We start from the raw sequence: 21779 nt of genomic DNA on the forward strand, positions 1-21779 counted from the left end.
ATTTTGATTTCCACGTGAAGAGAACACAACAACGAATGTTTGTAATTAAAGGGCCAGAATTAACTCTTCGAGGAACTGCGCAGAAGTCGAGGTCTCTTATTTGGCGCTCGATCAATTTTGACAAATATTTTGAATTTCAACGGGAGGTTACACCGGGAGATTGTCATATGGAAACGTTGCTCCGAGAGGACGCGTCGTTGGTTAATGCTTTTGCAACGAAAAAATTGTAGGTTAGATTCAAGAGCAGAACTTGAAGCGAAACCGACTGGAGAATTGCCAGTTGTAACATCTGATGTAACGCAAGTATAACCGGGGATAGAGTCTATTGTTAAATAAACAAACGGGGTGAATTACGTTTCGTTGTTTCGACGAAGAGATGATCGTTTATTTCGAAGAACGAGGAATCTGTTTTGGTTACAACACATTCCGCTGGTTCACGCGTCATGGCGGCCCGTGAGTGGAGCGGACACAAAAATAAAAACCAATCAGCAACGTGACAATTTTCTTTCGAGTCCGTGACCCGATGATTCCTTCCAGCGCCTTGACATCGTTTTCCCACCGTGAAACCCACGGTGTGCCGCTTTTGAAGAAAATGGTGGAAAGAGAAATGGCCGAGTGTTAACGGACGTATGCTTTGGCAGTAGAGTGGAACTTGTTGGTTAAGATCACTTCTGAAGTTGTTTTTACGAAAATGTTGATAACATTGCATAAAAGATTTATTAGAAACAATTACACTTGTACACGAATTGAACCGATATCACCTTTTTACACCGTTTACGATAATATGCACTTGATCGACGAATTAACACAGATAAGATTTCGAAGATAAGGTACTTTTAGTGCAAATTTATGTTATAAATCGTAAATTATACAATCGATACCAATAACCGAGATTCGATTATAATAGACAGATTACGATAATAATAGCTGATCGATTATTCGTGATCATAACAATCCTCTTGAGTAGGGTCGTTAGGTCTGGGTTAGGTTAGGACTAAGTTGTGTGGATTTTAAATGTTTTTTTTCAATAATAATAACAATGTTCTTTTCTGCTTAAAATAAGGTCCACCAGAACAATCGTCGATTTTGTAAATTTCTCCCGCTCGAAAGAACTAGATCACTTTGAAACTTCTTTTCGAAATTTCTTTGTGGACAATTATCGAGGCACGAGACTAACAATACTCTACCAATACTTGTCCAAATACCTTACACTTCCTCAGAATCTTTCTAATTTCCAAGTTAGGGATCATCTGTTATCAGTTGAGGACTACACGAATCGACAAGTACGACATGGACGCTTTAACGGGGTAGAGAGACTAACAATACCAATACTTGTCCAAATATCTTACACTCCCCCAGAATCTTTCTAATTTCCAAGTTGGGTATCATCTGTTGTCAGTTGAGGACTACACGAATCGACAAGTACGATATGGACGCTTTAACGGGGTAGAGAGACTAACAATACCAATACTTGTCCAAATATCTTACACTCCCTCAGAATCTTTCTAATTTCCAAGTTGGGTATTATCCATTGTCAGTTGAGGACCTATCCACTCGAATCGACAAATACGATGTGGACGCTTTAACGGGGTAGGGCGTTTCTCGCGAAGGTCCGCTGAAACGAGGAAAAGAAGGGACCGTGAATCGAAGGTGAGGATCGTGGGAGGGCGATGAAAGAGGGTGGTCGTCGGTTGCAACCTTAACACGATTCTATTTCTTTCGATGCATCAGACCCGTGTGCCGAAAATGACGCAATTGAAACGGTGACTGCGCCTCTTCATCACCGGGGGAGACGCGGCACACGTGAAACGTGTTCGTTCGCGCCGTGGAAAAGAAAAAGACGAAACGAGGTGGGGCGTAGCGAGCGTGGTAGAAGCCGAAGTGGATTTCTGGCGAACGAGCAGAACCGTACGAACCTTCATCGCGACAACAGTAGCGGATCTCTACCAACCTGGTGCACACGTTATCGTTACACTTCGTAGACAACGTAATTATCAATTGTCGATAAACGAAAAAAAAAAAAAAAATAAAGAAGAAGAAGACGACGTATACAGCACCGACGAACGAGCGAACTCACACTCGAGAAGAAGAAGAAGAACGAAGCGAGAGTTAAAATGGTTTACGAGAGCGACTTCTACACAACTCGACGGCCCTATTCGCGGCCCTTGGTCTCGTCCTACAGCGTCACGGTCAGTATACAAGGGATTGCTGGAAAGAGCGGGATGGAGTATGTCTTAATAATGTTTTGCTGGATGACACTAACGTCGAGTAAGAGCCCCCGTGTGACACGGAAACACTTTAACAGAGCCAACCCTGTTGTGATTCTTAATCCGATCCTGAATCAACGTTTCGTCCACGTCGCGATGATCGTATGTATCCCTCTATCGAAACTTCGTCGATACGTCGGAGCTCGACGTACCATTTTTCCCGCGACGACGCGGCGCGATCACGTTTGCGAAGCACTCGACGAAACGTTGACTCACGAACGATCGAAAAAAAAAAGTAAAAAAAAAAAAAAACAGAAAAAAAAAACAAAGACGCAGAACACGTCTCGATCGAACCCGTTCACGAAATCGATCAACGACAGCCACGACATCTACAACGACAACATACCATACGCGTCCGATCTAAACGGATCGTTGTTACTGTCGGCGGATCGATGTTCGATGTATCTCGAAGTCTCTACTTCCACACTGTATCCCGAGCAATGTATTACGTGTTGCTGCCAATGTTGCCGCCGCTATCATTGCCACTGTTTACCATTTATTCCGACCTCGAAACGTGCACTCGGTGTCTCCCGGAAGGAAGCCGTACGGAAACAACGAATCGATCGAACGATTGTCGACGATCGTCACCGCAGACCACTGTCCGTCTATACGTGGATATCACGGTCAACGTGCCCAATTAACAGCACGAGTCCAGTTTTTACGAAGACTTTGCACATTCCGCCGGTCGCAACCTCCAGTTTACGGAATCGATTCGCAGACCGTTTACGGTAGTTACCCGTCGAGTTAAACCGACGGCAGAACCATCCGTTGAATGATTTGTTGTCAAGATCATCCTCATTGTGTCCGTCTTTGAACCTGTTTTGTATGCACACGTTATACCACGAAGTACAACCGGTGTGTTTTTTTGGCAGCTGTGCGTCAGGTGCACCCGTTTTGCGCACCCCACTTTGTGTATGGTTATTATTTGAATATATTGCAGTTGAGCGTTACTATTTTTTTATTTTTTTTTTATTTTTAGGTACGAAACGATAGGTTCTTTCCCGATCTATCATTTATTGTAAAATAGTATTTATTTCAAGCGAGTGGAACGATCGATCGACAGACGAGAACACTCAGGCGGTTACATGTTCGGTTAGGGGTTACAGTGACACGTTCGGGGACAGGGTGTTGGAAATTTTTTCCGTTAATTGTAAACGACGCGACCGCGTTCCACGAGTTGACACCGGGGGATCGGTCGTTTTCGTGAAAATTCGAAAAATCGATGTATAAATAGTGATCCGAGAGCAAGGGAATCGGTGGAAAGATGCTATTCATAGCGACGCAGCCATTTTCCGGGACTTGGTTTGCGTTAAACTTAGACGCCGTACGACCCGGCGAGTCTTGGATCCGCGAACAGGAAAATGTATTTGGCCGACAAAATGTAGGTAAACCGACTACAGATGAACTATTTCAAGATACGTCGGATCGGTTCCAGCAAATGTACCGTACACTTTCCCGCACGCCCACGGTTCTTTTTGAGGATGAAGTGAACACGCTCACCGTTCGTTCGGTCGGTGAAAAAAATTCGCTGGACAAACGGGGAAACCGTGCGCTCTCTCGTTGTCACGAGAAAGAAAGAAATCGAAAGAAAAAGAAAAGAAAAAGAAAGAAAGAAAAAAAAAAAGAGAAGGTTTGACGAGGTTTGACGACGTTCGACGACGTTTGACGATGTTTGACAAAACGTTCGCCGAATGTTTTCAAAGAGAGCCGCGTTCGTCGATCGTTATTTGTTGTGACAACTTGGATAAATCGCGCGGTTCCATTGTCGATCGTGGATCAATGGTGCTGTTAAAAGCTGGCCCAAATACCTGACTGTCCGTCAGTGATTCTAACTATGCCCCGGAAGATCTTCGTCGAGGTCTCTACCTTGAGCATCTCGACCGATTCCAATGACAGCGGTCGGTGAATCGACTCGACCAGAAAGTGGACGAGGGAGGTGGTTTGAGGGGTGTCGTAGGAAGTTTCTTGCGGAACGTGGCTAGGTGATGTTATTAAGAAATTTCCCGTCTTTCTTCGTTTAGGTAGAGGGGAGAGTCGGTGTTGCGTTACCCTGTCCTAATTTAGGCTCACGACGACGTAGCAGCGACGTTTACTCCCACCACGGGTGCTAGAATTCGTCACGGAAATTCATACGTGTGATTTCTAGCGGCGGTGTATCGCGTCGCGTGAAACTCGCGAGATTTTCGTTCGTCGAGAAACGTGGGAAAAAGAAAGAGAGAGGGAACGAGAGAAAGAGAGAGAGAGAAAAAAAAGGAGAGAAAAAACGCAAATTTTCACTGATCAACAACGGCTAAAATTCAATCCCGCGACGATGTACGGACCGAAGACGTAATTCGAACTGTCTTTTATTAAATATGGCCCACCGGACGGAGGAGAGTTCTCGATTCTCGGGTTATAATTAGATCCCGACGAATGTTTGGCCGCAGCTGCCGCTGCGATTCGACCCACACGGATGGATACATCGAACAAACGCGCGTCTTTCCTGGCAAATTTTACCAAACGATTGCTCACCGGAGAAAGTTGCGCGATGGCTCGCCAAAAGATCACGGTTCGGAGTGAGCATCGTTCCAAAAAACCAAAAAAGAAACACATTCCGAGGAGGAGCGGAGATTCCGAGCGCGTTACGAATCACGACGCGTGTAAGTCCGTCCGCTGGGGCGATAATTCGGTAGGTAACCGCGCAGAGAGTCGCCCCCGTATAGAGATCGTCTCGATACGGAATGCACGCGGGGGTGTTGCGTTCCTCGTGCAACCATTCACGTCGATTCGGATCTATTTTCGCGCTCGCGTTGAGTGTCGAGGGAGTGACGGGTGAGCCGAGAGGGACGGGAGGGACCGGAGGGTCGAGGGAGAGACGCGAGATTCGAGGGAGAGACGAGGGAGAGACGGGAGAGCCGGGAGAGACGAGGGAGAGCCGGGCGTCACCGCACCGTGGTTTTCTCGTGCTTGCGCGCAAACGCGAACGCTCTCGACCGAATGCGCGAGATCAACGCGAGAAGAGAATCGTCTCGTACTGCGATTCGCGTAGCAAATTGAAAAAAAAAAATAACAACAAATATCACCTCGGAATGTTCGATCGTGACGCAGACGGAACAGATACACAAGGTGACCCGGCTAGACGTCGTCGCACGAATATCTGCCTCATTTTTGACCTGTAAAACCTCCCGAAACGAAATCGCACCGTTTCGACAGCTGTGTGCAACAGGAGAAAGAATTTTTCCTCGAGGTCACTTTTTACGAAATGTCAAGGTCGTTGATATTCTTTTTCGTGTCTTCGCAGAGCGTGAAAAAAGAAACAAACGTACAAAGTCAATGACTAGTTTATCCTTCTTTTGAACGATATTTAGTAAGAGATTCGCAATACCGGATGATACGAAGGGAAGGATCGCGGTTGAAAAAGATTTCAAGCCATTTGGAGCATTTGTGGTTTTGAGAATTGCAAACGGAGTCTAAAAGTAACTTTGCTCGTAGCTTCGAAGAACAGCTCAATTGTTTACGTACCTTAAAAATGATCTCGAGAAAAAATTCTCCCCACGGTTAGACGTAGTCCTCGATACGGCACGACTTCGTCCCGGCTAGTTTCTTTTTTACGAAATAAAACTAAGGCATATATTTAGGTGATCCCATCTAGCCGAGATACTCTCTATAACGGTAGGAGGATCGGTGTGGAAGTGAAGACGTCGAAAGGAACGGAGTCCTCGAATCGGGGTGTCGAGAAACCGGAAGCGATCCAGAAGAATGGAGGTTAAACAAAAAAAAAAACAAAAAAAAAGCCCCAGAAAAAAACGAAACGAAAGCGTCCCAAACGGAATGAAATTTACAGAAGCAGGACTACTTCCCGTGGGAGAAGGTACCATTTGTACCGCGTCCGTCCCTGGTACCTGACCCGTTCACGGTTTGGGGTCGCAAGAAGCAGGATCCGAAGAAGGAATTTTACCAATATGTCACCCTGAAGGACAAGGAGGGGGTCGTGCGCGGGAAGAACACCGCGAAAGAGGAACACAAACGACAGCTGGTAGATGGCGGTGCCGTGTCAAAGGTCAGCCTAGACGCTGCGACCGAGCTAGCGACCCGGGGTCACGTCTTCGACAAGGGTGTGCTCTCCAGGCAACCGGGTGCTGGAAGACACGCCGCCTCTCCAGCCAGCGGCCGTACCAAGATATTAATGGCGCTCCAGACACCCTCCTGGTACCGATTTTAAGGACAACCTAGCCAGAACGAACGCGAATCGGGAAGATGAATCCGTTCGTACGAAATACGAGTGGTTTAAGAAAAGGGAAACTCAACTCGCAGACGACTGGAAGACATTTTGATACCTTGCTTGTTAGTGCTTAGTCGGAAGTAATTAATTGTTCGATAACCGTTCGAAGAACGGGAATTTTCGTCAGGTTAGCACGTCTAGTTTCTCTCGTCGCTTATTAGTTTGCATCGTCGTTGTTTTCTTTGTTTTGTTGTTAGATGGGCATATCGTAGGACGCGGTGTACACGTGTACACGTGTACACACACGCACATACGCACGCACGCACACGGGCACGGTGATTTTATTTCGGTATTCGTAGGCGGTTAGGTGCGTCGTTGAGAACTGGAATTCCACGATCGACGGTGCTCACAATAGCCACCGGGTACGCTTTTAGCTCTCAGGTGTTATCTTCCCGCCCCGGACCCGTAATATCTGTATGTTCTTTTTTTAGCGGGGTTTCGCGCGGATACACCGTTTCCCCATCGCGTCCCAACGAATATACATAACCTGTGGTATTATATTTTTAATCGAATCTGTACGCACGTAGGACGAATAAAGCACCACTTCGATTTTAAGCGACGCGTTTACCAGTCCCGTTCTATAATAATCCGCATCCGGGCTGCGTTCGTCTATCCGCGGAGGACGAACCACCGGGTGTGTATTTACAACGCGGCGCGACCAACCGTTCGAAAATTCAATCGGGTCGACGACAAACGGATCGACCTTCGCGTAGATCAACACCGCGGGTGACATCGAGAGAGAATGGTCCACGGTACGTGATGCTTCACGGGTACGTGAACCGACGTCGAAACGAGACACCGAGCTGCACTCGTGCGTACGAGTGGCAAAGTAACACGAACGTGCACACAGTTTCGCGTAACGTGATCCATGTGTTTCTTGGCAAGGGCGAGTTCAGTTGCTCAACGTTGCACTCCGAGTGTCCTGAATATCTCGGCAAGGAGACATTATTAATGCATACGTGTACCGCTCTACGTTTATAATTGGCCCGCACGTTGTGTGTCTACAGATAGATCGTGTATTACCGCGAACCGCCTTATCGAACCCCTATTGCTCTCTTTCTCCGTTGTTGTAACATGAATAAACTACTGACCGTCGTACGTTTCTCTTAACCGTCACCTGCAACCCATTCAACCCACGTTTCGAAACATCCCTCGACCGTGCCTCGTCCGTGTTCTCGACCGTTGATACGAAACGAACTTCTCGATCGTTTCAGCAACTTAAAGGAGAGGCCAGCTGGTGAGAATCCAAACGTCGTTTCCGCGCGATTATCGTCCCGTTCCCCGTTGTTCCGTGGCACACGATGTCCTCTTCTCAGGCACACGTTACCCCAAAAACGGAGAACCGAACGATAGATACGGATCACGGTTGGTTAGCGTTCCACGTGGTTGCGGAACGAGAAACAAAGTAACCGTTCTGTTCTCCGGGAAAAGCCTGTTCTCCAACATTGTTGACCTTGTGTAACCCGAATCTATAGACGCCTCGGCATTACGTGGTCCGTGACTATCCGGAAGTCGGCGTGAGGTCTGCCCAAGAGCAGTACAGCTATGCCTACACCAACACCAGCTCGTCGAGTTCCTCCTCCTCCACGGATCCGTACAGCCGTCGTCCACAGAGGTCTAGCTACAGCACAGAGAGCGTCTTGAAGAGAGAGAGCGGACCGTACGGATCGTACTCGACCGAGAGATCGTCCAGGACATCGTCCGGCGGCGTTCCCGGAAGCTATCATTCCTCTTACGAGTCCCACACTTCCGGCCGTTTACCTGGCGGCACCACTTACCGCCATTTCTCCTACCGTGTCTAAAGCCCCGACCGACCCCGTGGCCCTCGATACTTTCGTTTCACCGATCTCGATACGAATACCTTGCCAATTGAATCCAACAACCGCCACGAGTCTACATTGATTTTCAAATAACCTCGTGACTACACGGACTGCTGAACAAAAATGATCCGAGACCTTTAGAGAGATCGATTTGCGTTTTGAATTTAGGAAGTAACTTTTATCGGGCATCTAGTTTATCAAGTAACCTCGAGACTATACGGATTGCTGAACAGAAAGGATCTGAGACCTTTAGAGATTTGTGTCTTGAATTTATGAAGTAACTTTTATCGAGCATTTCGTTTATAAAGTAACTTTTATCGGTCGTCTCGTTTATGAAGTAACTTTTATCGTGTATCTAGTTTATAAAGTAACTTTTATCGGGCATCTCGTTTAGAAAGTAATTCTTATCAGTCATCTCGTCTACAATGTAACTTTTATCAGTGTATAAAGTAACTTTTATCAGACATCTCGTGTCAAGAACTTTAAACCGACTGTTTGGAGAACTTTCTCTACGTAAACGATAAAAGTTAATTTTATCCTGGAAGGATCGTAGGATCTATGACCATTGGACATTTTTGGTTCCTCTGGACGAGCGTTACTTGGTCTCTGAAGTCACGTATCCTTTTTCTTCGCTACTCCGTAGTGTAAAGTGCACAGAATTGGGATCAAGAACGGTGCAAAAATGGTGGTCGAAGTTTTTCCGATTTTTGTGTTTATTTTTTTTTTAAACTTGCACCGTTCTTTGTCGATTCGACAGTCTGACAGTTTCGATCGATGTTGTAAATAAGCGTGGAATTTTCGTTACGCTCGATATCGGTGAAACGAAAACGCCGTCATTCTGTCGCCCGCCGGAACCTTTTTCCCTGTAGTATTGTCGCGCGCCGAACGGGTGACAGAAAGACGGTCAGGTTTACGTCGTTTCTTATTCGAATTGCCGCTATGTATCTGCAACGCATAATATTATAACGAATACGTGTCCCATAGCTGCATTTAGGAGTTTTCGAGCTAAGCTAGCTGATCGTTGGGTGACATCGAAGATCGTTCGAATACGTTACGTGATCTGCACCAGTGCAGAACCGATTAAAAAGACTTCGATGCATCCAACGTGGTGATTTCTTTTATAATTTGTCTCTATCCATTTATGGAGTACACGCGTGGGAGTGTTTTCTTGCTTTCGCATACATAGTGGACCGAACCGTTTTATATTCGTACATAGAATAGTTTCGTTCCCTTTAGAGTGTAGAGTGCCAGTGTGAATTTAAAGGAACGCGCAACGATCGTCCTTGCGATTTCAATCGGGACAAAAAAGTGTTATACACACACACGATGTCGTCGACGAAAATAAAAAAAAAAGAGAAAAGAAAAAAAAAGAAAAAAAAAAATACAATAAACAATACCACCGGGTTTCTCACGCGACAGAGGAGTATCAAGAGAACACGACCGCAACAGGATCTTTGTCGTCGATGGGAACAATGTCTACCAAACTAACCGTGACTAACACCATACTCGTCGACATCTCGTTAGACACACAACGCGACAATTGGCCAAACTGTTTTGCTCGCGGATAAATTTCAATTTTATATATATATATATATACATATATATACATATACACATATATGTATATCTCTCGTCGAAGGTACACCATATTTCTGATTCTACCTCCTTCAATTGCTTCGCATCGTTCTTTATCTCGAACCGTCGAGAGCACGGGATTCGACGGCAGACACGTGCGCAAAGAAACCAAAACAAAAAAAAAAAAACAAAAAAAAAAAAGAAAAGAAAAACCCAGAAAAAATTAAGCAGGCGAACATACGAAAGATAGAAATAAAAAAAGGGAAAAGAAAATTGAATAAAAAGTGAGAAATAAAAGAAAATACCGAAACATCCGTTTCCGTATTGTCATAGTTACTAACCGGGTGTTGTTCTTCTTCTTTCTATTTATTCTGCTTCCCATGTGACTCCTCGTCCCCTGCCGCCGCCGGATTACCGCCCAATATCGTCGAAAATCGTTTAAACGAAACACACAAAAATATTCGCCCACTGTAATCACGACCGATACGGGACAACACAGGATCGACCGATTGCTTTACCACTCTCCACTATCCTCCAGGTAAGTACCACGGTGTGTTATGAGCAGTGAACGTAGCTCGCTCGCGTATACGCCAGCACGGCCTTTCAATGCGAACTCGTGACGACGCAACAAGTGCGATCGTTGGATCTCGATTGCGTCAGTTGCAAACCCACCGAACAGAAGCCGGGCGAAAATTGTTTCTGGTTACGACGACGACCAACGCCGGATCACGGCGGCCGCCATCGTTTCTGTTCATTGGCATTGGCTCGAACCGTTTGTCCTTTTTCTCGAGCTGCAATCGATTCGACAGGTTCAACGACCGCTTTGCACGCGCGTCGACCAAGCTTTTCGGCTTTTGCTTCACGGAGTGCTTCGCTCGCTGGGCTGGAGAGCTCGAAAAAAGTGGCCAGAATTCAACTCAAAGTCGAATCGTTCCGAAAATTAACAACGACGAATTTCGATCCTCATTGTTGGATTCACCAATCAGTCATAACGACTGCTTCTGACTGCTTTCGTATAGAAAAAATTTAAAAAAAAAAATTGTATTTTTACGTACTGAGAGAAAACGTCAGAGTTGACAAGGTTGGATAACGTTTAAAGGGAACAAGGTGATTCTATTTATTTGGGAAGGTACGACGAATGTTCGTTTAAAAAATGATGTGTCTGGTACTTTTGGCTGTTCTTGAAGTTTGCAAAATTTTATCCAAATTGGAGCTGAACCTTCCTTGTTCTCTCAAGTCGCTCTTCAAGCTATATAACAACACTAGGACACCAAAATACCTCGGGCGTGTACTTGTTAAAGTCTGCAGAGAATTGAAAACTGGAGAAGACTTCGCTCGAAATTTGTATGCTTTTGTAAATAATTGTCTAAGCTTCCTTGTAAAGTGTAGTCCGACTGTTAGTCGTTCTTTCTTGAACTTTTTCAAAATTTGTATCCTTACTTGCCTGTGCATCTGTGCAATAAACAATCTGTGCTTCGATATTGAGTAATCAGGACAGTTAAATTCGTTTAAAATATCACTATTTCGTGTTCGTAGAAGCTATGCATACTCAGAGACGAAGCTTGGCCTCAAAGTTCCCTTTGAACCCGTGGGACTCGATTTTGGTCACAGAGTATCGCTCTCCGGCCCACAGTGACACCATTCGCTCGCTACTCACGCTCATCGATCGCCACAGGACGCTTTACCTCTAACTCCTGTTCATTCGTCGCTACTCACTCCGCATCATCGCTGAATAATCCCTGTCGCGTGCATGCAAGTGCATCGTTCCCGATGTAACCGAGCCGCTTCAACGACATCCCGCTTGCTAGTTCACGGGGCCTCTGGATAAGTCATCGCGAGCCACGTAGCGACCGTGACGATCGTCACGCCTCGGAACGATCGTTCCATCTGTAGCCGCGACAAAGCGCTGCGAAACGCTTCAGCACGATCGCGAGATCGCGTCGATCGAGAGAAATCGCGCTTGGAACGAGCCCGCTCACGCTTCCACGATGCTAATTACCGCTGACAACCGCTGGGAACGTAACGATGATAGTCGATAGTAAAGCAGAGTATCGTGCCTCCAGTTGAGGGGCATACCTCATATGCCATATGTGGCTCACAAAAGGCTCGTGACTGTAATCCACATGCCGTACCATACCGTGTACCATGGCGGCAATCTGATACCGATAAGAGTTCACACGCGTGTACGTCCGAGCGTCCTCGCAGCCGAGATCAACAGGATACGGAACCTGACGAGACCCTGGACCGGATCCTACACGGAGAAGTATCTACAATCCAAGGATCGCATCGTAAGTCCGCCACGTCCCACGTGGACTAATACCGGGGCACGAAACAGGCCCCAATAACACGACCGTGCGTCGCCATTTAGCATGAGAGTGTCACCGAGATCATCCATGTCATCGACAGCATCAACCATCACCGATCACCTTCGTCGTCGCAATCCTCATTATTTTCGTTCGTTCTCGACCGACATCCGGCATCCTCGTTCGAACGGGAACGCGTCGTCATTATCGTTTAACTTTAAGGCTACGTGTTCACTCGATGGTAACACTGACGCGAGATGATCTTGACAGTGTTCCTCACCGCTGGAGACTACGTTTGAGACCGTTTGCCAGGTGCACTCTTAGGATCAACTAATGAAAGTGGAAACTGTGTTTGAGAATCTGTCAATCACTCTCTTGTCTTTTCACTGGTGAGAAACATTCTCGAGAGCAACTCGCGACAGGTTTACCCCCGAATGGACACGTAACTCGACACAATCGATTCAGTAATAATCGAATCACATTAGATCGAAAAAAAACCGAAGTTCGATTCACCAGTTTAGCAGGAATAATCGAATAACAAGCGAGAACGTTCTAACTAATTCCTCCCGTATGAGGGAGAGCTTAGTGTGGCTCGATATCAATGTGTATTTTATCCTGTGTCTCTCCACAGTACTTCGATGACGAGGCGAGGGAAATACGCGCAAGAGTGGATTCCCTACTGAGACGAGTCCACGTCTTCGTCCCACGAGCCGTAGCAAGGTATTCAAAGAAACAATTTTTATTCTTTCGTCTACGAATTTTTAAAATTTGTTGTATATATTTTGGTACAATTGGAATTTTTGCGTAAAATTGTTCTCGAGTTAATATTTTCGATTTCGTACGTGCACAAGAAACGTGGTTCGTCTGTTTCGAAGATAATGTTAATATCATAAGGGTGCTCCAAATTTTCGAGTTGCACGTAGGGGGATCGGCGCTTGTAAAATTTTAATTTTCAACTTAAGATTTGTTCGTTTCGAAGATCGAATTTCAAACTTTCCAATTGAGTATAATATAAATAGTCGTTTGGCGTGTGTAAAGTTTTCATTTTCGACTAAAGATTTATTCGTTTTGAAGATCGAACTTTAAACTTTCGAACGGTACGTGGTCAGTTGGCGCGTGCAAATTTTCATTGTTGACTCGAGGTCCGTTCGTTTCGAATGATCGGACATTAAACTTTCGAGTTGTACACAGTCGATTGGACTGGGCACGTATAAAATTTTCATTGTTGACACAAGGTTCGTTCGTTTCGAAAATCGAACTTTAAACTTTCGTGTATAGTCACTTGGTGGGGGTAAAATTTTCATTTTTTACCAAAGGCTCTATTATTTCCAAGAACGAATTTCAAACTTTCGAGCTGTACATAGTCGTTTGCTAAATTTTCAATTCAAAAATTTCCTTTTCTCTAAGATCAAACTTTAAACTTTCGAATTGGTGGGGGCAAAATCTTCATTTTTCACCAAAATCGCGACTATTTCCAAGTTCGAATTTCAAACTTTCGTGCTGTACACAGTCGTTTGCTAAATGTTCAATTTCAATCAAAAATTTCTTTTTCTCTAAGATCAAACTTTAAACTTTCGAATTGGTGGGGGCAAAATCTTCATTTTTCACCAAAATCGCGACTATTTCCAAGTTCGAATTTCAAACTTTCGTGCTGTACATGACCACTTGGCGCGCGTAGAATCTTCATCTTCGACTCTTCGTTTCCAGCGACTTTCTGGAGGAGATAGTACCGGAACGTATGCGTAGCGGTGATTACGTTCGTCGGTTGATCTCCGGCAAGCACAACGCCAAGAAAGACCCGGAACCGATCTCCTGGTACGAGGTACCCGACCGAAGTAACATCGGGAATCTGGCGTGCATCAAGTACGTAGCCGGGAATCCACAGTCCATAAGGAGACCCTACTTCAAGGTCGCTGATCTCCGCCCATCGGACATCAAGAACGACGTTAACTTTCTGAGCTACTACAAAAAGAATCGTCAGGCGGCTGCCAACGCCTGTGAGTAGTTTCGTTGCACAATGACGCCAACAACAAAAAAAAAAAACAACAACGACGATCACGCACGCGACCGCAACAACGACGACGATTCAACCACACCACTGTGAGAGACCCGTAAAAGAACACACGTTGTTGTACGTCTCTTCTCGTTGTTTTCACTTCACTTTCGGTCGAGTCCATCCGCGAACGAAACGACACGAACGAACGATTTTCTTCCACTCGTCCATTTTACATTTATTTATTATTTCTTCTCGAACGAAAATGAAAGAAAGATAAAAAATATATTTATATATATATACATATTGGGTTGTTCGAAAAGTCATTTCATTTTTTTGGTGAAAATGTAACACGATAATTTTAGAGTGTATACAAATTTTATTAAATTACTCTCCATTTTGGAAAGTCATTTCGTTTTTTTTTTTAGTGAAAATGAAACACGATTTTTTTAGAGCGTATAAACATTTCATTAAATTGTATATTCTCCATTTTGGAAAACGAAATGACTTTTCGAACAACCCAATATATATAGATATGTATATATATATATGTCGACCGAATCCGAAACACGAAACACGTAGTTAGAGGCACAGAGTAGAAGCGAATGATCGCGAGGAGGGTATAATTACGAATAATCGTCCAACTGTGTACACGCTCCTTTTATCAGTGCCCTTTGTCCGGCATCGATAACACCGGGAGCGGTATTATTCGGCGTTAACCTTCCCCGCGGGTTACCAGTGAATATATTATTTTGAAGCGAATTTTGAGAAACAAATAAAAGCGGCCATACGACGCCGTTGTGTGCACCTTTTCTTTTTCTTTTGGTTTTTTCTTCCCCCGCTCGTATCTCTACATATTACACTCCAACTCCGACCAAAACCCAACCCACCGCCCACCCAGCCCTCAGCCCCCACTTTTTTTGGATGAATGCCATTGATTCGCACCGTCTGACAAATTTTTTGGTTGTGCTGTGCTGGCTCGTATATTTTGGTGTTTTTTTTCCCCCTCCATCCCCCTACCCACCCACGTTCGTTCGCACACAGCCCCCTCTTTATTTGTTCATTCTCCACGTATTTCGTTCGTAGCTGCGCATTTATGTTATATATTGTGTCTAATTGAAACACGTTTATTGACGAAGGTGTGAGACGGTATGTCGTTTTTCAAACACCTCCAAACACCCCCCACAACCCACACCCCCACCACTCTCTGCCCCTCACGAATCAAACACTATCGAAGCTGTGTCTCGTCTATTTTTCTATTTTTCTTTTTTTTTTGTGTCGTCGTTCTACTCTTGATCGCGAGCACGCGGTTTCACGCGGGAGGAAACCGTGCGATCGACGGTAGATAACGAAGCGTGAAAACCGGAAACTGATAAGAGGGCAAGATTTGACACGATGGCGGACTCCAGTGTAAGGCAGAACCAGATGACTGGGACACGTACACGCGGGTTGAAATGGCTGAAGAACCGGTTCGAGTATTTTGAAACGTTTCAGGCCAGGGCTGGAGACAACGTGTTCCAGAGCTGTACGAGGAGCCGACGAAACCGAAAAAGAAGGAGGAGGACGTAGAGAACGACGTGCCAGCCGAGGAGTGACTTCCGCTCGCGTTCAGTATCGTTTAATTCCTGAATCTACGAGAGAAACGAAATGAGAGATACAAAACAAAAAAAAAAACAAACAAACAAACAAACACGACGTCCAATGTCAAACATACCACTCGTGCATCACAAATAACACCACTCTCGCTCGGAAGTGAACTTAACCTTCGAGACTCAACTCGAGAAAGTTTCAGCTCCGGTGAGAAGCGGCGGGTTGAAATTCTTTTCGAGGAGAGAAAATTTTTTCGTTTTTTTTTTTTTCTTCTTTTCTTTCAGAAACAAAAAAACTTATCACAGTACCGTTCGCGAATCGATCTCGGTTCGTACTGTTCTCGCTCGATCGGAGACGAAAACGGTGAAATACGAACGAACAATTGTTAATCGAATCTGCACGTGTTCGTTGCATCAGACACTAACACCGTTTACGTTTAATACCGTGAGATTTGTCCGTGCTTGCGCATTACGAAAAAAACAAAAAAAAAAACAAAAAAAAAAAGATGTCAGAATAAAATAATCGTACCTGATTGATTGTATACGACACCGTCCGTTATTTTCCTTGCAAGAAAAATTTGGATAACAAAAAAAAAAAGAAAAAAAAAAGCGATTCGAAGAGGCTAAGCGAGCGATCGCGTCGTTCCGAGGTAAGCTTCTTTTTGCGTGCTTTATAATTCCTAATGTTTACATATGTAGGCTCCGCTGACGTTTTCACCGATTTTGACGTCGAGTGGTTCTCGATGGCTGAAAAGACAAAAAAAAAAAAGCAAAAAACAAGAGATCGTTAACGTCAACGAACGATAACAACGAACGATATATATTGTTGCAACGCTGTGAACGATTCTTAAGGGATCAGTCCCGCCGCCATTTTGTCGAGTCGTTCTAACTCGTATCGTTCAAACGAAAATTTTCAACGTAGCGTATATATGTGTGTACCTACGAGCATCCACTCTGATGAGAAGAGAATCGATGTGGGAGGCCCACACGTTGTTAAGTATATACCGTGTGTGTGTTTTTAATTGACCAACACCCGAACACACCGTGGGTGTAGTCGTGGAGTCGGAATCGTGTCATTAAAGAACAAGACGAGAACAATGGGTCAGGTTCATCGTCGATTCCATCGTTCCTAAAAAAAAAAACAAAAAAACAATTCTGTTATGGGACACCCAGTCGTAACTGTAAACGTTACAGATCCCGGAAACGAACGAACAAACAAACAAACAAAATCACACCGTCGATCCGTGATTCGACGATTCTCTCTAATCTCCTAATTCATTCGTCGCACACCATCGTATTGCCTAAATGATTAACCGCTCGTTGTGTTAACTGTTTTCACGTAGCTTTCACCCGCCAAGGTGTGTTCAACGTCACACTTACAGCGTACCAACACGGACGATTAACACGTTTGGGTCGGTGTTTGGCATGTTTAATTGGTGTTCGTTTTAGCGACGCGTAAACGTGACAGCATCTATCCACGAGACCACCATTGGTGTTCGTTAACTGAATGCGTTTATGTTTCATGCGACCCCGTAGCGCCGGATGTCCCGATGACGGAGAGAGAGTTACGTAAGGGTCGGTAAAAGTTTCATTTCACGTTTGTACACGTACGTAGATGTAATTTTTGTACCGTCACCTGTTCTCACGTAGCCACGACGAAATTTTAGCGCGAGCGTTGCAGCCCGATATGGACGAGACGGCGATTAGAATCGGTATGTTTCGTTGGTTAACGTTCGCATTTTGTGGGTGCTGGATGGGCAGGTGATCTCGGTATCGTTTCGTGTGTCTTGTAGCGCATAGGGTAGAGAGTGAGCAGGAATCGAGGCCGGCAAAGAAACGCGGTAACAAGCGGGAGGGAACGGAACCCGTGAAACAACCCGAACCCGTTCCTGAACCCGTCAAGGAACCCGAACCCGTTCCAGAGCCCGTCAAGGAACCCGAACCCGTTCCAGAGCCCGTCAAGGAACCCGAACCCGTTCCAGAGCCAGTCAAGGAACCCGAACCGGTCAAGGAACCCGAACCCGCGAAGAAGAAGAAACTCGTGAAGAAATCGGTTCCGGAACCCGCGAAGAAACCTGAACCGGTTCCGGAACCGGCGAAGGAACCCGAACCGGTTCCAGAACCCGCGAAGGAACCCGAGAAGGAACCCGAACCTGTTCCGGAACCCGAGAAGGAACCTGAACCGGTTTCGGAACCCGAGAAGGAACCCGAACCTGTTCCAGAACCCGAGAAAGAACCCGAACCGGTTCCAGAACCCGAGAAGGAACCCGAACCGGTTCCAGAACCCGAGAAGGAACCCGAACCTGTTCCAGAACCCGAGAAGGAACCCGAACCGGTTCCAGAACCCGAGAAGGAACCCGAACCTGTTCCAGAACCCGAGAAGGAACCAGAAACGACGGGAGAAGAAACGTCACCGGGAACCGATTCCGTGGCTGCAAAAGCGGAAGCTGTAAGTGAAAAGGAGGAGGCAGACAATACAAACGGTATGTTACCTCGGGAGGGGGTATACAAACGGGGATTCGAGTTGAGAATTAACGGGCAACGGTGCCCGTTGGGGGCAAATACGGGCGAGTATCCGTGGAATGTCACCGTTTGTGCGATGTTCGTGAGAGGAAACCTGTTCATGGAGTCTTGTTTATTGTTCGTTGTCGCATGAAATTGTAGCGTGATACATACGATATACCCCATCATCTTGTCCGATCGAACACGATAACGCGTCGAGAAATAAAATCTCTGTTCCCTGTATCGTACTAAGGTGCACCCACACACGACACAAATTTTCTCAACACTCGACGAAAACAAAGCTCGTAAGGACAGTACGACGGAACGTTTAATCGTTTCGAATTTTGATTTCAGTGAAGCAAGAGAAGCTGGAGGCGGTGAAAAGGATAGAGCAGTATCTCGTAAAGGCTGCCGAAGAGGCCAGGTACGTAGATCGAAGTTGGCACAGCACCTAAGGTGTTATACAACCGGTGGACTCTTTAAAATAATTCCATCGGCATATCTGTCGGTCACTCACTGAACGACTGACGCCATAACATTGAACTCGGCCAGATAACCTGCTAACTCGACTCGACGTGCTCGCCAAAAACCGCACCTAAGTCGTTCTCGAATCGTTTCTAATAGGACACTGTGTCTCGGACGTGACGATATTGGGTTCAGATATAAGTAATTGTCCTTTCTTCGTCACAACTTTTTCAACAGAGTTACGAAACAACTTGGCTTAGAACTTTGGTGTCGACGAACGTTATATTAACACATTATCGTCCTATCTGTTAATTCCCTGTAGTTCGATCTGGGTTCCATTAAGACTTCGACACCTTGTCATCGATATATACCTCGACTTAGGCTTGTCCAGAAGACTGATCTCTCCAGAACTTGCCAAATCCCATATTGGAGGTTCTCTGACACCTTCACTGACAAGATGATATATTTTTTCTAGAGTAGTCGTAGCATTATCATTACGAAAGTCCAACGTTGGGCAACCCTGCTCAACTTCTCCATTTAGCACTGTCGTTACGAAACATCCACAATATGCCAAGAAAATTCAAATCTACCGTTTTGAAACATTGTGCTCGATCTATGCTCACCAGCTGCTCCGTAGAGATCCTAGAAACCCTTTGAAACAAGACACTCGCGAAAGAAACTCCATTTCGCTCGAAATTCCCCTGAACGGTCTACGATCGGTCCAAGATGGCAATTACTTACGCCTAGAGCCAATAACGATCGTACATCGACTCAGCTGTCGCGAATGATCGTTCGACGCGTACAAATCGTCCAATCAGGTTCCTCGTTTCGTCGCAGGAGCGACGAGGAGCGAAAGCTGGCTGCCGAGGAGGAACGGGTGAAGCTCGAATTGGAGGAGTTAAAGGCGTGGGAAGCTTTACAGGCGGCGCAGGAACGAGCGGAGCATATCGATGAAATACGCGAGCAGGAGAGAGCCGTTGCCGAGAGGCAGGCCGAGGAAGCGAAGGTGGAAGCCGATCGTTTGAAGGCCGAGAGCGTCCTCGAAGCGGAAAGGTAATTCAAGCGCCGGCTGCGATAAGTGTGGCGATAAGAACCCGCGGATCACATTCGCGATGAAATATCGATTCCAGGCAGCTGGGGGACGCTCGTTTGGCGGCACTGTTGGAGGAACAGGAGAGAATGATCATCGAGGAACACCTCGAGGAAGCGCGTCAAAAGGAGGAGCAAGAGGAGAGGCTAGCGAACGTTGCGTTCGGTGACGCGGACGAGGTCAGCCTGGACACTCGCGATGAACCACAGTGCAACGATATCACCGATCAGGAGAGAGAGGAGAAACCCTGCTTGCTGATTGTGGACGACGAGATGAGGGTAAGTCTCGTCGGAAAGGGGACAAACATTTCTTCTTCTCGTATTTAACTTTTATGTAGTATTTTAAGATGTAGGTTCCATCAACGAGATTCCTTCTTTTCGAAATTTACCTTTTTTGACGTATTTTTCAATATGGATTGTGTAATAAAAATTTGTTCTCAAAATTTATTTTTTCACGTATTTATCCATGTAGGTGCTATAAGCTAAATTTGCTCTTCTCGAAATTAACTTCTCAAGATATCTTTCGATATAGGTTACGTACCAAAAAATTTTCTCTCCTCGAAATTAATTTTTTACTATATTTTTCGATACAGATCGAGGAAGAGAACCTACCAGAAGAGGACCATTACAAGACGAACGACAAACCCTTCGTCGAGGAGCCGGACGGTGTTGAGACCAAGTCTCACGAGGGAGCAATGGCTGTCGAAGGCTCGCCACAAATCGAGGAGGCCACTTCCGGCGGGGAGGAAAGCTTCGAATGGGGCGACCAAGACGCGTAACATCCCACGGATTCCCCCCTTTTCTCCGTGTAATCGTTACACGCTATAATTAACGTGTCCTCGACCATTATCGTTGTTAATAGCGCCGCATCTCATTACATCGCGTGTAAAAGGGAAGATGAATACTTGCCAATTAAGTACGAGTCTCGTTGAATGTCATTTAATTTGAATCGCTTCGAATCTTACGACTCCCACCCTCCCTGCCCCGGATCATCTCGCATCTATTTATTTTTCATTGTTAACTCCTCATCACCGTGAGTGATTCGTTGTCGACGAATGGGGCAACCGGTCGATCGAGTCCAAACATCGATTCACATTGGTTTGCCCATGACGATGACGCATTCGAATCCTCCGATTCTCGTAACGAACTTCTTATCGTCCCTATTCTACTTAACTGACATCGCATTGAGCTTCGAGCTTGGCTGCGTATTTTATTTAACTGTCACGAACTACGCGAGTAGGTAACGCGTCCGAAGTTACAGAAGCGAAAAAAAAAAAGAATGAAAAAAGACAGTCTCGTAGCCGGGACGCGTAGATCGTTTAACGAATTCTTATTAGAGGATCGCGTGTATCGTTGTATTTACATCGATTTATTTATTTATTTATTTATTTAACCACGTATCTCGTTTCTGACGTTTCACTTGATCGTTATCGAGGAACGCTTCGCTTGGTATTGCGCGTTATGTATAAATAATCTTACGCGGTATACGTGTATGTCTGTGTATTACGGAAGCAAACAAGTATCTGAGGAATTAATAATTTCATAGCGGTCGCGTTCGAAACGGAAAGTCGATACAATTCAAGGAAAAATTGTTTCTCTCTGACGAAAAGAAGAAGAAAAAAAAAAACAAAAAAAAAAAGAAAAGAAAAAGGAAATTGGAAAATTACGCGTAAAGTTCGTAAGATAGTGTTTCATATCGCATAAATGAGCAGAAAAATATTTGTTCGACGAGGATAATGTATATTAATAATTATGTAATGTTCCTACGTTTTATTCACACTGCACGTTCACGTCTGTAGCACGCACTGCTATATTTTTCTGTATACTTGTCTACGACAATAAATATTAGCATTTAAATAATCGAGGGAATCGCGTTATTTATAAGGTACGGACGCACCTTTCTCTCTCTTTTTTT

General features: G+C 45.3%; 2 protein-coding genes across 9 annotated transcripts; both read left to right on the plus strand.

Annotated features, from left to right (window-relative positions):
* Positions 1 to 1865: 1865 nt before the first annotated feature.
* On the plus strand, positions 1866 to 21728 carry LOC143145175 (uncharacterized). Of its 5 annotated transcripts, none has more exons than XM_076308290.1 (12): positions 1867 to 2189; positions 10423 to 10461; positions 11987 to 12211; positions 12858 to 12946; positions 13934 to 14223; positions 17345 to 17383; positions 17476 to 17520; positions 17602 to 18291; positions 18665 to 18734; positions 19613 to 19828; positions 19906 to 20143; positions 20458 to 21728. In XM_076308290.1, the coding sequence occupies exons 1-12, from the start codon at positions 2115 to 2117 to the stop codon at positions 20641 to 20643; spliced, it is 2202 nt and encodes a 733-aa protein (XP_076164405.1). In that variant the 5' UTR covers positions 1867 to 2114; the 3' UTR covers positions 20644 to 21728. The 5 variants fall into 5 exon arrangements, with proteins under 5 accessions (XP_076164407.1, XP_076164408.1, XP_076164405.1 ...); XM_076308291.1 differs by lacking the exon at positions 1867 to 2189 and adding an exon at positions 8326 to 10207; XM_076308292.1 differs by lacking the exon at positions 11987 to 12211 and having other exon boundaries at positions 1866 to 2189.
* On the plus strand, positions 3365 to 7626 carry LOC143145189 (uncharacterized). Of its 4 annotated transcripts, none has more exons than XM_076308318.1 (3): positions 3365 to 4935; positions 5885 to 6011; positions 6091 to 6297. In XM_076308318.1, exons 1-3 carry the CDS (start codon positions 4720 to 4722, stop codon positions 6150 to 6152), a joined length of 405 nt encoding a protein of 134 aa, XP_076164433.1. In that variant the 5' UTR covers positions 3365 to 4719; the 3' UTR covers positions 6153 to 6297. The 4 variants fall into 4 exon arrangements, with proteins under 4 accessions (XP_076164433.1, XP_076164434.1, XP_076164436.1 ...); XM_076308321.1 differs by having other exon boundaries at positions 4802 to 5372; positions 6091 to 7626; XM_076308319.1 differs by lacking the exon at positions 6091 to 6297 and having other exon boundaries at positions 4793 to 5372.
* Positions 21729 to 21779: the final 51 nt, after the last annotated feature.

This window comes from Ptiloglossa arizonensis, chromosome 4 (assembly GCF_051014685.1).
Source record: "Ptiloglossa arizonensis isolate GNS036 chromosome 4, iyPtiAriz1_principal, whole genome shotgun sequence".
Classification (NCBI taxonomy): Eukaryota; Metazoa; Arthropoda; class Insecta; order Hymenoptera; family Colletidae; genus Ptiloglossa; species Ptiloglossa arizonensis.